This window comes from Haliaeetus albicilla, chromosome 16 (assembly GCF_947461875.1).
Source record: "Haliaeetus albicilla chromosome 16, bHalAlb1.1, whole genome shotgun sequence".
NCBI lineage: Eukaryota > Metazoa > Chordata > Aves > Accipitriformes > Accipitridae > Haliaeetus > Haliaeetus albicilla.
In genome coordinates, this window is record NC_091498.1 from 7,980,043 (window position 1) to 7,995,756 (window position 15,714).

The 15,714-nt window shown below is 48.0% G+C and overlaps 1 protein-coding gene across 15 annotated transcripts in view; it reads left to right on the forward strand.

Moving 5' to 3' along the window:
• Positions 1-15,714, forward strand: part of SCMH1 (Scm polycomb group protein homolog 1) — a 75,512-nt gene that overhangs the window by 57,650 nt on the left and 2,148 nt on the right. For 11 of the 15 annotated variants that reach the window (XM_069803408.1, XM_069803423.1, XM_069803416.1 and 8 more), the window contains 4 exons: positions 200-385; positions 6,445-6,576; positions 12,318-12,521; positions 13,712-13,854. In XM_069803408.1, the coding sequence (XP_069659509.1) occupies positions 200-385; positions 6,445-6,576; positions 12,318-12,521; positions 13,712-13,854 (665 nt within the window). Of the gene's footprint in view, positions 1-199; positions 386-6,444; positions 6,577-12,317; positions 12,522-13,711; positions 13,855-14,666; positions 15,704-15,714 lie in introns of those variants that run through there. The other 4 variants (XM_069803418.1, XM_069803421.1, XM_069803420.1 and 1 more) reach the window with 4 other exon arrangements.

Sequence of the window (15,714 nt, forward strand, 5' to 3'; positions counted from 1 at the left end):
CTGGGTGCAGCAGACTGGTTTTAGCCTGTCCCAGGGAAGCAAGCTCGCCAGCGCTCAGCCAGCGGAAGGCAGTGGCTTTTGTTTGCTCTAGTCTAGACCAGTGATGCTGAGATACAGAAGCTGGCTGTGCAGCCCTGGGCGTAGGCTCCTGCCTTTGCTGGGGGTTTACGTGTTGGGCTCTGTTTGTTTCTGTCTCCAGCTGTGTTTGATCGGGAACAGCACACTCTGAACCTGCCAGCAGTAAACAGTATCACCTACGTCCTCCGCTTCCTGGAGAAGCTCTGCCACAATCTTCGCAGTGACAACCTCTTTGGGAACCAGCCTTTCACTCAGAACAGCCACATGCAGCGCTCACACGAGTACGACCACGACAGGTATCTACCAGGTAGGAGCTGGGGCGGGGGCGGCATTGTAGGGACCCCAGGTGCTTTTAACCCAGATTTTATCTTTATCTTGGGAGGCAGGCGTGTGTTTCAGAGCCCTCTCTGCAGGGTTCATTGCATCACACCCAGTGTCATGCACATGCCCACAGGGCTCTTTTTGCACAGGATTCAAGTTGCCGTATTTTCTGCCTGTCGGTCTGATTTCCATCTCTGCCTGTAGGTTTCCGCTCATCCGTGCTGTCTCCTTGTCTTCCCTCCTCTCCTTGTCCCCCAGTCCTTCCCACTTCCTGCAATCTGATTATAGTGACTTCATCCAGTTAGGAATTAAGGTGAAAGACTGCATGAGAAGTAGAAGAGTGATAACGTGCAGCAGGTAAACTGTAATTAGAAATTGAATTAAAACCTAGCAGAGTGGTTTACACACTGGCCGTGAATCTGCTGCCAGCAGAGAGCACATCCAGCCCTTGGTGAAAGCATAGCCTGTTCAGGGATGATGTACACTGCAGCGATCTGAGGCGTAGGTGGCTTTGTTTTTCTTGGCATGGCTAATGCTCCTCTGCGTTGAAGCAACACACCCCTGGCAAGATAGTTCATGCCACAATGCAAATTGTCAGGCTGCAAAGTTGCTCTTAAATGAAAGTGGTGGAAAACAAGAAGACCAGTAGTCCCCGCAGTGCTGTGTAGTGGCAGAAACCCCTGGGGTGATAGCTGCCTCCCCATGCTTGCTGTGAGCCTCTGGGGGAACTACTGCTGTAGGAATGCCAGTTGTGGAGAGGATAAAAGCTATCTGCACCCTCTTTAGGTAGTTGACAAGTGTCTTGTGCTGATCTGCTCTCCTGTCTTATTTCGTCCACTATCTTTCTGCCCCCCGAGTCAGCAAATAGCTGTTGTACTGTTTGAGGTCTTTCCAAAGTTAATCCTTTGGATAATTATGGCTCTGACGAGAAAAGCAAGAATTTCTAATGTAAAAGGATAAGCACTTAGGAAGAACTGTTTAAGAAAAAGTTGCTAAGCATGAAGCTTAGGGGCAGCAGCATAATGCCACAGTGCTTCATTGCATCTTGCAAAGCACCAGTACTCAGGGGAAGGGATTAGCAAGAGTCTAAAGAGTGTGAGGATCTTGGAGTGACTGTCCCCTGCTTCCTCCATGGCTGATCAGCTGCCTGCAGGCTGGGGCTGTGCAGAGCCATGCTGGAGCCAGCAATGCCAGGAGCAGGGACCCATGCTGTGCTGTAGGAAGAGGAGCTGTAGAAAGTGAGTTGGCTGCTGTGGCAAGTAAAGGAGCAGCATGTCTAGGTACTGGGACTAGAGGTTACCCCTCTAGGGAACCCTCAATTAGAAGAAATCCCCATGTTTCAGTGTGGAAGTACCCTGTTGTCATGAGAGAGAGCAAAACCAGAATGGGAGGAAGAGGACCCAGGGTCTGGGCATGGTAGCAGGCTTGGATGGAGAGGGTCCTGTAGCTCACACACATGGTTTCAAGCCACCATGAGATGTCAGTGGTGTCTGTGCTGAGAGCTGGGTTGCCTGGCAGGGTGGAAAAGTATAAAAAGCAAAGTCAGAATTCAGGGATCTCAGGCAGAGCACCAGATATGACACGATGCTGAGACTTGCCCATCCTGAACTCTTCTTTAGGGTGTTTGCAGGGATTAAAGAAAGATTAACAACAGTCAAGAGAAGTGATAACACCTAGTCTTGTAGTCTATACTGATATCTCAGGGACTGTTGGACATCTGGTCATCTAACACCTTTCTCAGGCACCTTAAAGAAGATGATAAACATTGTTATCTCTGCATTACAGTGGCTTTTGGTGAGGGCAAAGAAACAGTACCGGCAATTTTGAGAGGTTAGGGCTGGTCATGGAAGAATGAGGATGCAGTTGAACATCAGCTTAAACCACACCAAGTGTCAAGGCTGTCCTGTTCTCACCTTCAGCTCTGTGTGTCCTGCCTTGTTTCCTCTACAGTACAGGTGCTCGTGTGCCTGAATGGGGCTGGCTCTTAGGAAAAACTATCACTGGTTAGGACTGGGAGCTGGTCTCAATTCCCAGAACAAACTCGCTTTACAGGAGCACCGATGTGGATGCTGTGGAGAATTTGTGTGTGTGCTTGGGGCAAAAGAAGGAAGGTCTGCAGCAGGCCTTAGGTCAGCTGCATCCTAGCATTTTCTCTTGCTAAGTAAGGCATAATCATGGAAATAAGGGGAAAGAGATCAAGTTGTACATCAGGAAACAGTAGAGTTGCAAGAAAATGGGAAGTTAATTGCTGTTAATAGGAACAGGGATGGACTGTGAAATGTTGTGAACAGGTAGGTCTGATCTGAAGCCATCTGAAAACATAGGACTGGAGGGACCTTCTGGACTGTTGAGGCTCGGGTCCTGTTATTACAGGCACCGCAGCATAGTGTTGCTTTAACTAACTCTGGATTTGGGGATTTTGCTTTTCTACTGGAGCCTGCTCCAAGGTTTTTTGCTGAATTTTTAGAAACTATGTTGTAGTTTCTAGCCCAGATTTGTTCTTGGGCAGCTTGGTATCCATGTCTCCTTGTCTTAACATTGTCTTTTAGTTTAACTCAGTTCTCCTTCTTCTGGAAGTAGTTAGAGAGCAGTTGTATCCTTCAGGGGAGCTCACCTTTTGGCTGCTCTGGTGAGAAAGGCTCTGTGCTCTCCTCATCTAGTGTTGGTTTGAATTAAACTTCATGAGGTGACCAGAGTGCCACCCAGCACTCTGGGGAAGAGCTCATGGGGACCTGGTGCCACAGCACTGGCACCACCATGTTCACAAGAAATGTCTCTGGATGCCTCTTTTCGTCACTGTATCCTTGTAGCAGGTGATGATCAACCCGTCCTGATTGCATACTCTGTTCTTCTCATCCATTATTTTCAACTGCAAGTTCCCAGCTCATGGGACAATGTTTCAAGTGCACATCTGTGTTTTGCTGCTGGATTTACCTCCATTCTGTTACTCTGTTCTATATATATTTTTTTTGCATAATTTCAAATGCTACTTTATCTGGCCTGACGTGGGAAGACATGAGCAGATTTCACTGATGAACCTCTAAAATTTGTGCCAAAGTTATTAATAAATGACACTGGGCTCAAGAATGATCCTCAAGAAAATTTATTAGCAATTGCTTTCCAGCCTCATGTTGTGGCTTAGTGCTCTGCTGACTGATTTTTCCCTCAAATCAGATGTTTGTGCGTATAACAAGGCTTCTGGTAATCCTCACATTCTCTGTCTCAGCTAGTGGTTCTCCATATCAAACGCCTTGCTGAATTCCAGGTAAATGAGATTGGCCTCTCTTCCTTTGCCTGATACATTTTATTAGATTTTATTTTCCCATGATAAGGAAGCTATTGGGTTAGTCTCCTTTGATGAACACCTACCGCAGTATGTGCCATGTGTAATTGCAATATTTTCCCTACCCTTTCCTTCAGAACCTCTTACAACCCTGGCAGTACTGCTGAGGTCAGACGTGAGCATTTTGTTGCCAAAATCATTTTTTCACCTTCTTTTCTAAATGTTAGCACCATGTTTCCAGTCCCTCTGAGCAGTGCGTCACTGAGTTTTGTTAAAATTTGCTGCAGCAGACCCAGGGTTTCATGTGCGCCTTCTTTCTTAAGTTGCATTTTGGCTTCTTGTGCACCCTCATGTCGCCGGTTTGAGTATTCAGTTATTTGACTTCCACTTCTTAGACAATGGTGTATATTTTTGTTCCTGTCCTGTTTATTTTATCCCTCGAGCCTTCCCCTGGTGTTCAGCATGGCTGCAACTGGAACTGAAGGGTGGGATTTGTTTTACTGAACACAGGTGGATGTCACAGAGGCATCAACACCTGAGCTAGTTGTGTAGGCAAGCTCTGCAGTTGAGGAGAAGGTACCAGTGCAATCAGTGCAAGTTACAGCATCCTAAAGTAGGAGCCTTGACTTTGACTTGATGAGATGAGGTGAGCAGACTCTCACTGACTGTAAAGGCATCTGTCCGGACTGCCTTGGGATGGCCAACAGCACAAACCCAGGCATGGGCAGATGTGCTTCTCTTCCTCCCCACCAACCTCCCAAGGTAGGTGAGGTGAAATACCTCTCAAAGCTGTCCCATCATTTGCAGGCAAGGACAACCTTTTTGTCCTTTTTCTCAATCCTTGCCTTTCTGCACAGTATCCTCTCGCTCCGTTCCCATGCGCTTGTTACTTCTGTAGCTGAAAATGCAGTCCTGTCTTTTCCTTTGCACTGTGTCAAAAGACAGAATGAGTGAAAAAGTTCACTTTGTCCCTGTACTCACCATCCTCTGAGGTATACAACTACATGCTGAGCAGGTCCTTTTCATGTCCAGTAAATGATCTGCTTGTTCTCAGCATCATTCTCAAAGTGAACATTTATCCGCTTAGATTTGGGGTCCTTTCCTCCCGGATTATTTCCTCACTGATGATACACATTCATGATGTTTATGGCATCTTTTGAACTGAAGGTATTTTCTTTTTTTCCTGATGATCCGCACTGTGAGTGCTGAGCGCAGGTCTATATATTACTCCATTTCTTTATTTTCTTAAAATTAGTCCTTTAAAATCGGACACCCTAACTACAGACCTACTTTTGGTTTATCCTTCCATTAATTTACACTGACCTAACTTCTGATTCTCTGGGTTATATTCTACAACCTGACCTTCTGTGTTTGCATTACTTTTAAAATCAACCAATTTAAAAAAAATAACCCAAAACAAAACCTGATGAAACCTTTAAAAAGCATCCCCTTTTGTTGTGATTCTGTGACTGTTTGGTGAAGAAAGTCATGCAGTTTTACATTTAGAGATACCCGGAGACATGACTAAGAGCATTTGTTTCTCATCTCTGTCTGGGCAATGAATGTTTCTTACAGGGACTTGTCCTGAGGACAGTATTTGTCTTTTCTAATAATGTTACAGTGATTTTGGATCATACTTGTATGGAGTCCCAGGACCTCAGTATAAGCAGCTTATCTTTTGTTTCCCCAAAGGATTTTGATAGACAGATACTTTTCTCTACCTTTGTATTTCTCTTTAGTCAACAAAATTGTGACTGTCTGATGCTTCCCAGCCATCTGTACCTTCATTTCTTTGTTTGGCATGATGCATCTCCCTTGGTGTCTGGTCCCAATCGCTTCCCACCGTATTTCTGTCACCCCTCCAGCACCCATTCCTGCCCTGCTTCGGCAGCTGGGGCTGCTCCATGGTGTTGTCCAGCTTCCAACATTTGTCTGTGAGCATTTCACCCGTCTCTCCCCGCATACCTCGAACGCTGCAGGCTCACACGTGTCACCCGTGCTCGGGGCAGCTGGAAGGGGCCAGCCGGGAGCACCGGTGGCCCACGTGGGCAGGCAGTGGCTGGTGGGTCACCTCTTCATTGCTTCTCAATTGACCATGCCTTGTCCAGGTGGGGCATGGTCTGCCACCCACTGTATCACTTGCCTGGCTGCTGTTCCCATTCCATTCTCTGTGTTCATCCACCCCCTGACACTTTGTGTGCAGCCTTTAGCTGTCTGCAAAGAGGCGTCTTGCAGCCCAGCCTGACGTCTCATCTGCCATGTACAATACGGAGAATCCCGTCATTGGGAAGCATTTGGAGAAGAGCAGCAGCGACAGCTGGGGCACTTGAGGGATCCATTTGGGGAAAGATTGAAAATTTGAGTACGGTTTAATCAAGCACTGTGTATGGCACAGAGTGTTTGCAAATCGTCCAAGGGTTATATGCGTCTGAAAGGTGAAGAGTGGGGAGGAGCAGGAATCATGCGGGATGAGCCAAGGGGTAGAATGAGGAGAAATGGAATTAAGTCAATCAGAGGTGATATTTGGGGTGAAATATGGCAAAATGTGGCTAAGGTTCTTCATTAGGTTTCTCACCACCCTTTCTCTCTGACAAAACTTGCAAAACAAAATATAAAATGTTAAGCACTGACAGATGTGCTGGATTGCAGTTTTAACAGGCTGTTACCAGGCTGGCAATGCATGCGAGTCTGAATTGACTCTGGCAAGACTGAATTTCCCAGAAAGTCTCCACTCCTAAATAGGGCTTGTTCTCTTTTCCTAGACAGAAGCAGTTCGTTAGACGGCACTCTGCAGGGACCAGGCCGGGGTACAAAGCGATATTCCCAAGATTCCCCTCCATACAGTGCTCCTCTCTCCCCCAAGTTACCAAAGAATGACCGTCACCCTTTGGAAGGTGAGCACTGCGTCTCTTCCCAAAGCAGGCTGTTTATAGCAACTTGTAATGGATACAGCAGGATTAGATTTGCCATGCCAAATTGAGCTGTGGGTTTAGGAAGTCTGTTTTGCTTTGTCTGTGGCATGGATTGGTACTTGGTGTTTCAGAGAGGAGTGAAGAAACCACTCTATGCCAAGGCAGGTTCCCCAAGCAGTTGTGTAAGGCGTGTGGAACGCAGGGAGAATTCCTTCTAACCCTGATAGTCATCATCTAATACCATATAATCTGGGATTTAATTACCCATATTTTAGCTTCCATTGCTCTGCATGGTATTAACAGTCATAAAACTGCCCAGTTGCTTCAGTCAATCTTCCCCTGAATTTTTCCATGATGGTTTGCTGCAGTGTATTGTACAGATGCTGATGTGCAGCTGTACGGCCAGGAACATGCTGCCCTTTCCCAGGATCCCATCTTGTTCCTCACAATCCTCCCTAAATAGCAGGGAGGGTCTCACTAGTGTGTGCTCCACCAGCTGAACCAGATCAAATCACATCCCGCAGTGCTGCTGCTTCCTGCAGTGTCCGTTGGGTAATGCTGGTACAGATGTGCTGTGCCACATTCTCAAAAGCAATTGCAGAAATGTCCTCTTTGGTATGTGGTCCACAGGTGTCCCTTGCATGTGCAGGTGGGAGATTTCCAGGGGGTCCAGGTAGCTGGAGGACTACCTGAGCCTGAGCAGGAGCCTTCAATAAATACACTTCCACCTTCCCTTTTGTTTTGAACTGCAAACTCTCCATAATGCACACTGGAGATTTAACCTTACTGAAGCCTTTTAATTAATTAGTGGTGAAATCTGCCAAGTTGTTAGTCTCAATTCTTTGTAATATGTCCCTGAAAAATTGCTGGAGACTCTTGGCTGGGCTTATAGTTCAGCGGGTTTGTGCCCTGTTGCTGTCCCTTTAGAATCACCATTTCCCTGGTTCTTGCTGAGTTTGCTGGGCTTGGGTTATTGATCCCAGATTTGAAAGTGCACAGCCTCCCAGCGCTGTAATGTAATTTTAGTCTCCATCCATCACTGTGCCCTGTGCTCTTCAGGGTTACTGACCCTGTATCTAAGCACAGCTGATCTGAACTTGCATCCTATGATGGACAGTTTCTAGTGGCCTTAGTATCTGCATTGATTAAAATTGTAGGTTTGTCACATAGCTGAAGCAAAGAACAGGGTGACGTGTGGGACTATCTCATCTATTCCAGCATATTGACAAGTCAAAAATTGTTCCCTGAGCCCGAGTCTGTTTCTCACCTCTAAATACACGTCCTTGCTGGTCTCCTTGACGTTCTCCTTTAATACATCAACTGGTACACTTAGGTAACCATTAGCAAAGCCTGTCCGCTTCTCCTCTATCAGCAGGTGGAACATGCAGTATTTGGCCTGTTCTTGAAGTGCAGTGGTGTGCTCTAAAGGTTAAGGTGCCTTGGTTGGGTGGTGAATATTGTACACTCTCTGTATTGCCGTGAAGAGAGAAGGCTTCCGTAATGGGTAATTCCAAGGAGGAACCTATGTTAGGTTGTCTACAAGATTGATTCTTAGTCTACTTCAAAGTCTATTCAGTTATCTCTTGGCCTGTGAATGGGTCATGACATCTGGATGCCCAGAATACTCCAGCCTCTTCTGTAAAAGTAGAGACAAGTGGGCAGAAGGCGTGCCTTCATGTGAGGGTGATGATCCTGTTGGTGTGTGAACTTCCTACAGCAACTTGGTCCTGTTCTGTTCTTGGTCCAAGCAGGGCAAAATACAGTACAGGGCAGGGGGAAATGAGGTGCAGTTCCAAATTCTGTCTAGAAATTAATTTTTATCCCACAGCTAAAAGCCTATTCATCCTCCTCCACCATGAAATTTAAGTACAGGCAGGAATATTGGCATTTCAGAGGATATATTTTAAGAATATGAGCCTGAAATACCCAGATATTGAATATTTCTCGAGCAAGGAGGTACATCTTCTTATGATGATGAACTCCCCCAGCAGAGCGCATTCTGGCTTCAGCAGTGTGACAGACAATAGTACCTGAACAGTTTCCAGTTTGCCAAAATGGAAGGCAGTGAGTAGCAGTGGGAAGTCTTCATTCATCGAGCCTTTGGCAAGAAGTCAGAAAGACAAGGAGGGGATCTCACTTCTTACATTGTTTTTCCTCTTGCATCCAGTGGCATTTATGTAGCTTTCTGCTAAAAAGCTGCAGTTCCAGCACAGTGGGGACCTGCTTTTCAAAGACTATCATTTGTTGGAAACAGTGGGTGTTTAGTAGTTGTGCAAATCAGATTTATGCTTGTGGCCAAACTCCATGTTTTAGCAGTAAAACAACACTCTTGAATCTATAGCACTATTTGTTTAATTAAACTTTAATTATCTGCTCCCTGCCTCTCTGCCACTAATCGTGGCATGTTTTCTTACAATGCTCTAAATGCAAGCCTTTATTTAAAACTAGCAGTTTGTATAATGAAATCTGCCTAAGAATTAGCCACCTCCTCCTTGCTCTGATGCTAGTTACCAAGAGCAAAAGGATTCTGGATAGTGTATATGCCTGAACACAGTCTGTGCCCTGCCACTTGCAGAAGCGTGTTGTCTTCTGCTACAGATGATTCACAGGGCTAGTAATCATTCCCCTCTTGCCTTGTTTCCCTCTCCTCTTTCTGGAGGTATGATTCATCTGAGCGGTTCTCTGTGTGTTTGTATTTTTAAGAAAATCCTAAATCTCTCTTGCATTGACTCTGCCAAGAAGCCTCCAGCTCTGCTGCAATATTTACAGCACAACCAAGCACTCACCAGTCCAGAGATAGGTAACCCGAGGATGAACATGCAGCTTCAATTCTACCTCTTGGGCAAAACAAAGTAGTGCTCCCCAGTTGCATGGCCTCATCCTCTTCTTTGGATGTATGATCATAAGCACATGTGAGAACATGATCGCATATTTGAAGAATGCATCACAGTGCATTCACATCAGAATAATGACAGTGTGTTAATTGCCGAGATAAATATTTTCTGAGAGTGAGTTTTGGATCCTTAGCATTGCACTGACATGAACCTGTGCACATGGTCTCCCAGCCTTTCAAACTGTAGTCTTTTCTAGCTAAGCCCAGAAATTCCTTCTGCTGACACGAACCCCCTCTGTGTGAGCTTTGGGGTCTTCACGAGCAGTTAGATGCGCACGTTTGCCTGACCCAGCACATCTGGGGCAAGTGTCCTGGGACTTCCTGGCAAGTTGAAGCTGTGCGTCACCTCACAGGGGGTGCTGGGTTTCCTTGGAGGATGGAGATTGCAGCACAGACCTGTTCCCATGCTCACAGCCACCGTCCTGTTACAAAGCATCCAGACCGGTGCAGAGAGCTGTGCCCACTGACCCCTCTCATGCCTCTGCACTTTCCTGTGAGTCAGACATCACCCTTTTGCACAGATCTTTAATGGGAAGTGGTTTGGGTTTTAAGCAAGACTGTCCTGTTGGAGAGGAGACCAAATGTGAAGAAGCTCCTATGGAGTGCCACTGGTATAAGTCGCATCCACTGTGTCAGTCTGTCTGGGCCTGGGCCATGGAATCTCTATGCACCACTGGGCCAGAGCAGCCACCTCAGTGCTGGGTTTGCATCTGGTCTTGTGCTGAAATGGGATGGTGGGAAAGTGGTGCGAGAGTGAAGGAGGGGTCCAAAGTTATTCAGGAATAGTCATGAGTCAGAAAGCCTTCGTTAATGCATAGAGAACAGGTGAAAACACATTTACCCACACGGGAAGCTAGTGACATGTGGGCCATCACACAGCACAGGTCACATAAGTCTTCACACCAGTACTGTTTCTACATGAGATTTTAAGGATGTGCTGCTGGTTTCTGAGAGCATCCCAGAGACCTAAAAGCAAAGAAAGGCAGAAATGCCTGAAGTGCAGAGTAACAAAGCCCATGAGATAGAGGGTTGCAGTTACACAGATGATAACCTCATATCTGCTGCACTGAATTGCCAAACAGCTAGTCAAGAGGGATGTTTCCATTCTGTAGCCTTATGAGATGAAGCCAGGGAAGGTATGGGCTGGCTGGCTCCAGCTGAAGTCGCCTCTGAGATCTCTGCTCAAACACAGACAGCAGAAGCACTGAAACCAGAGGATCCCAGTTCACAGAACAGTCCTGTAGTTCATAGAAACCAGAGGAAAATAATGCGCCTACAAGAGAGGTTGCCCCAGTTGGTGCAGTCTCACCTCTGCAGTGCTCAGGTACCACTTCAGGCTCTGGCAAGCTGCATTTCCCTTCACTGGAACATGGCAGCATCAGCTTAGCAGGAAAGTTTGGGAAGATCTCAACAGCTTTTGGGTCTCACAGGCTGCAGTATTGACTCTGCACCCTCACCACCATCCCAGGTCAGCACTATGTCACTGTGCTGGCTTCTCACCTGCGGCTGCTGTGATCTGGGAAGTCCCGGGGAAGAAACCCAGGGCCTAGCTGAGGCAGTTGCTCAGGTTTCTTCATCCTTTTCACCTACCGTGGTGTTTGAGTGGCAGTAGCTCAGGACTGTGAGCTGCCCTCAGGGTCTCCTCTATGGACGCTGGTAGAGGAGCTCCAGCTCGCAGCCAGATGCAGTGGCCCAGACTAGAGTGCACAGGCAGTACCCCTCGTTGTAGGAGCTGCTTTCCTCTTTGGCTGTACGAACTTGCCAGGTATTTCATAATAAATAACACAGGTATTTGAGGCTGACTCATGAGGCATCAGGTCCACCTGGACTCAGACTAGGTTATGCATGGCATAGTAAAATCTACAAACACGTGGTCCTAGGATGAAGCTGTCACAGCGTAACAGCAAAGGGAGATCTTGCTGGCTCAGCCAATACAATATATCACCCCAGATAGTTTCCTCAGCCTCTCCATCCTAATGCTGCCATTGATAGCTGAAAATTAAATGTTTCTGGAAGAGAAGTTGAGGAAGCCAGTCTCACACTGGGACCCCTGCTCAGGGAGAGCCCTCTGCGTGTGTCCCAGCAAAGGGTGTTGGTCACCATCTTGGTTAGGCAATGAAAAAGGGCCCAGCAGGAGGTCAGGAGGGGTGAGCAGCTGGTCACTGGTGCCTTGCTTTTGGGGCTGGAGGATCAGCACGGTATGAGCGTGTTGCAAGGCCATGACGGTGCAGCTGAGCTGCTCAGAGGAGCCTGCTGCTCCGTCCTGCTCTGCATGTGTGCTGCTATCCAGGCTACAGCATGAGTCTTACTAAATATGCCCCACAACCCCAAATGCCTGGTCCATTACTTTGCACACTAATGTGGGTGATGAGCGGCGCTTGACCCCTCAGGGAGCTTCCTCTCCCCAGTCAGGGCTGTTGTGTGACTCCTGTGTCCGTTGACATCCAGAACAGGCAGCCCTCCACAGCCTGCCACCGTGATGCCCCACTGCCACAGAAAGGCCTCTGGAGGCAGTAAGGACATGGGACTGCAGCTGGAGCTGGTGGTGGCATTAACAGAGGAGCTGTTGCTCCAGTATGGCTACCAACCATTATCACTAATGCTAACTGGATGGACTGCCGTTTGCCAGGCAAACACCAGGCTGCAGCAATTTAGCAGTGCCTGTTTTAATTTCTGTGCTTTGGAGGAGACCGCCAATGCGGTGGTTCGGCCCTGCTCCCGCAGCTGTGCGCAAGCACTGCCTTTGCTGCGGTTCTGCTTTCTGCCGCCGAGTGGTAACTTCGGGCTGCGTGGCGTTCGGGTGCACTGACTGCAGCTTGGTGCATTCTAGGTGAAACCTTTGTTCTGGGAGATGGCCTCCCAGGGCCCTTGGAGCCTCGCCTGGACCCCATGGACTCAGCCTTGAACTCTGTCAATTCATCCAGCCACAGCAGGAGCTCCAGAGACTATCGCCTGCAAGGATACAGGCACCTGCACCAACCCTCTAGCCTCACCCAGGGCAGTACCTCTGCCTTGCGTAGGCTTAGCTCTGGGGGTAAGAGAGTTAAGAAGCCAGCCCTCCGATTGTAAATTTGGCAATAAAGGGCTTTTCTAACTCCAGTTACACCTTTCTAACTTCAGCAAGTACCAGAGACTGGCCTCTACACTGTTAAACAGGTAGTCTGTTAGGTTTAACGGTAGCTCTAGAGACATGGCAGATGGGCGGGTGGAAATACGGAGAGGTGATGCTTGCAGGGTCACTTGTTTGGCGTGGTGACTAGGTGGACCTGGAGGTCAGTGGAGAGGAAGGAGTAGACAGGAGCTGAACTTGCAAGGATGGGCAGCAGGCTGTCAAAGCGATAAATGGGCATCCAAGTCCATGAGGATGGATTGGGAATGGCCAGGGAGTCAAAAACTGCCCGATGAGGCTGGGAGCTGGGGCGGGTGGCCAGGATGATGGGCGGATGCGCGAACAGCCCTTGTCTGTCTGGAGGAATAGGGGCAGGAGAGCTGTTCACTGCAGTAAATCAGCACATGTCAAATCTAGGTGCTTGAAAAAAAAGTTGTAATTTTAGGTGCACGGCATCAATAAAAGCCTCTAAAAAGGTCAGGCTGCTGATGCCTTGGTCCATCTGCCTCCCCCCACATCTGTGTATGCAGGCAGAGAGAGCTGACACAACGGGCTGTGCCGATGCTGGCACGTTGGGAGCAGAACTTCTGTTAGCTCGGGCAGTGCTTCAAGACAACAGAATTTCACATATGGGCTCAGTCCGTCAGAAAACGCAGCCGATGAAAACATAAAACAGCTTTGCCGTGTTAAATTTGCTAAAGGTGGTGTTCGGAGCTGGGGAGTGAGGGGAGAAATGGTGCATGGGGAGACAAGTGGGAACGAAGGATTGTTTTCTGCAAAGGTGGGAACCATCAGCAGATGGGCGAGGAAGAGTGGGAATGGGGGGGCCAAACTCAGCTGAAGGGGGGCAAGGGGAAATTCGGGTTTAGAGTGAGCAAAAGGGCTCAGTTTAGAAGGCTGCCTCGAAAAGTAAGGCCTAAGGAAAGAGAATAAGGCTTTGGTGCTAGACGTGTGCCGCAGGAATCTCTGGGGCACAGTTGGAATGTGCCCTCTGCGTTGTCTCTGCCATTGCTTTGAGAAAGGAGACTGAGTGGTAGATCAAGGGTAAATAACTGCTGGAGCGATGCCGTGGGGATACTTGGAGTAATGGCTGCTTTCTCACAATTCCCCCCCAGGCTCAGATAGATACCTTGGATCTCGAGACGTCTCGCGGCTGAGCAGCCGCGACCCCTCGTCCTGGACAGTGGAGGAGGTGATGCAGTTCATACGGGAATCGGATCCACAGCTGGGACCCCACGCTGACCTCTTTCGAAAACATGTAAGTATGTTTGTATATGTATATATACGTATGTGTGTGTGTATATACATGTGTATATTATATATGGGAGGGGGCAGATCATCACACAAGGAAAATCTAGGAGAGTCAGAAGAACGGCAGCACTTCGTACCAGCTGGAGTTTTGTGCTAAGAAAAACGTCCTCATAAATCCTGCTCGTATCGTGTTCAGGCTTGGGATCCTCTTACTTAGAAATCGTCGAGGGGAAGACATCGCAGCCCACCTAACGCTCCAAGCACCGCCACCTTTGTGCATATGGAGACCTCAGCTCTTAGTTGGATTTGAAACCTAGCACTGAAAACACAAACCCCTGTTCATCCTGGAGTCTTAATATTCACCTCATAACAAATTTCTCCTGGCAAGAAGCATGTTCCAAGTGGAATTCATTGAGTGCATTGCTGCTAAACGCACATCCCCCCCCTCCCCGTTTCCTATAAAGAGGATTCTCCTAAGGCTCTGGCTCTTGTGCATGTCTTTCAGTGTAAAATAGCTGCAGACATACAGCATGGAGTTTGTACAATTAAAGCTACAAAAATTTTGGCAGCTCCATGTCCTGATTGCTGCCAGGCAGTTCGTCTTCCCTCTGCCTTTTGATTAATTCCATGTTATACCTGTTGGTGCTCATGAAGTCAGAAGAGCAGTAGGAGAAAATACCTGCCTTCCCCAGGCAGGAGAGGCAGATGGGATGCTTCTTAATCTGTGCTGGGCTGAGACAACACTCTCTTTTTTTTTTTTAATTAGTTCTATTTTAGAACCACCAGTAATTGAAAAATGTTTTGTTTTAATTATGCAAGAGAGTGCTCAGCTCTGCTAAGGGATGAAAGTCCTCTGTATTTGCAATCCTGAGGAAGAACTTCGCTTTCATCTGAAGAAGGGAAAAGCAGAACGAACCTGGTACTGGAGATCTTACCAAGTGTGAGACCTAACTGAGCATCGACATAGGACAGGATTTTCTGTTGTTCAAGGTTGTGACTTTTATTTTTCATTTGTAAGTAAGTCCATTAACGTTTTCTTCATGGAAAACTGTCCGCTGCAAAACTCTGGGCCAAGCCTGGACCAGGTCAAGGAAAGGAGTGCTGCAAGGGACTGAAATCTTGCACTCACAGATGCTAAGTACAAAGCTGCTGTCTGTTTATTTTGAGCTTTGTGATCCCTGCCCTCCTGAGCTTCAGTGAGGGACTCATCTGGCTCAGCTGTAAAGCATCAGATACTTTTGAAAGCTGTGATGTTGAAATCAGCCCAGCTGGAGATGAGATGCTCCACCCTTGCTCTGCCAGCTCCTGGGACTTAGGAACTCCAGAAATTTGCTTTGCACACAGTGGCAGTCTTTTTGGGTTTACGAGGTTTGGACCCTTGCCTCCTTCTTCAACCTTGACTTCAGGGCTGTGTGTGTCATGGCAGGACTGCTGTCAGGGTCAACACATCCTGTGCTGGGAGATCTCTCCTGCAGCGGGATGACGATGCTCTTGAGTGAGACTGCTCCCTTGCACTGCCACTGCCTCAACCGTTCCCCTGTCAGGGAAACCCCCCTCTTTTCCTTCCTCCATGCTTCCTCCTTCAGGATTTGCTGACCAGCTGGACATGGCTCCTGGGTGTGTATCACCCAGCAGATTTCCCACCGCCACACAAGGGTCTGGGGCTGAACCCCCATGCTGCAGGCAGGGCGGGATGCCTGTGCTGGGATGCTGCAGTTATGTGCAACCCACCTCCACTGTCGAGCAGTGCTCTCGCACCTAGCCATGCTGCTTCAGCCCTCGTCATTTTGGGCACGGCCTGGCTCAGCAGCCAGGATTAGGGCTTACAGGTGTAGTCACCAGTGCTGTTGTTTCCCCCTCCTTGCAG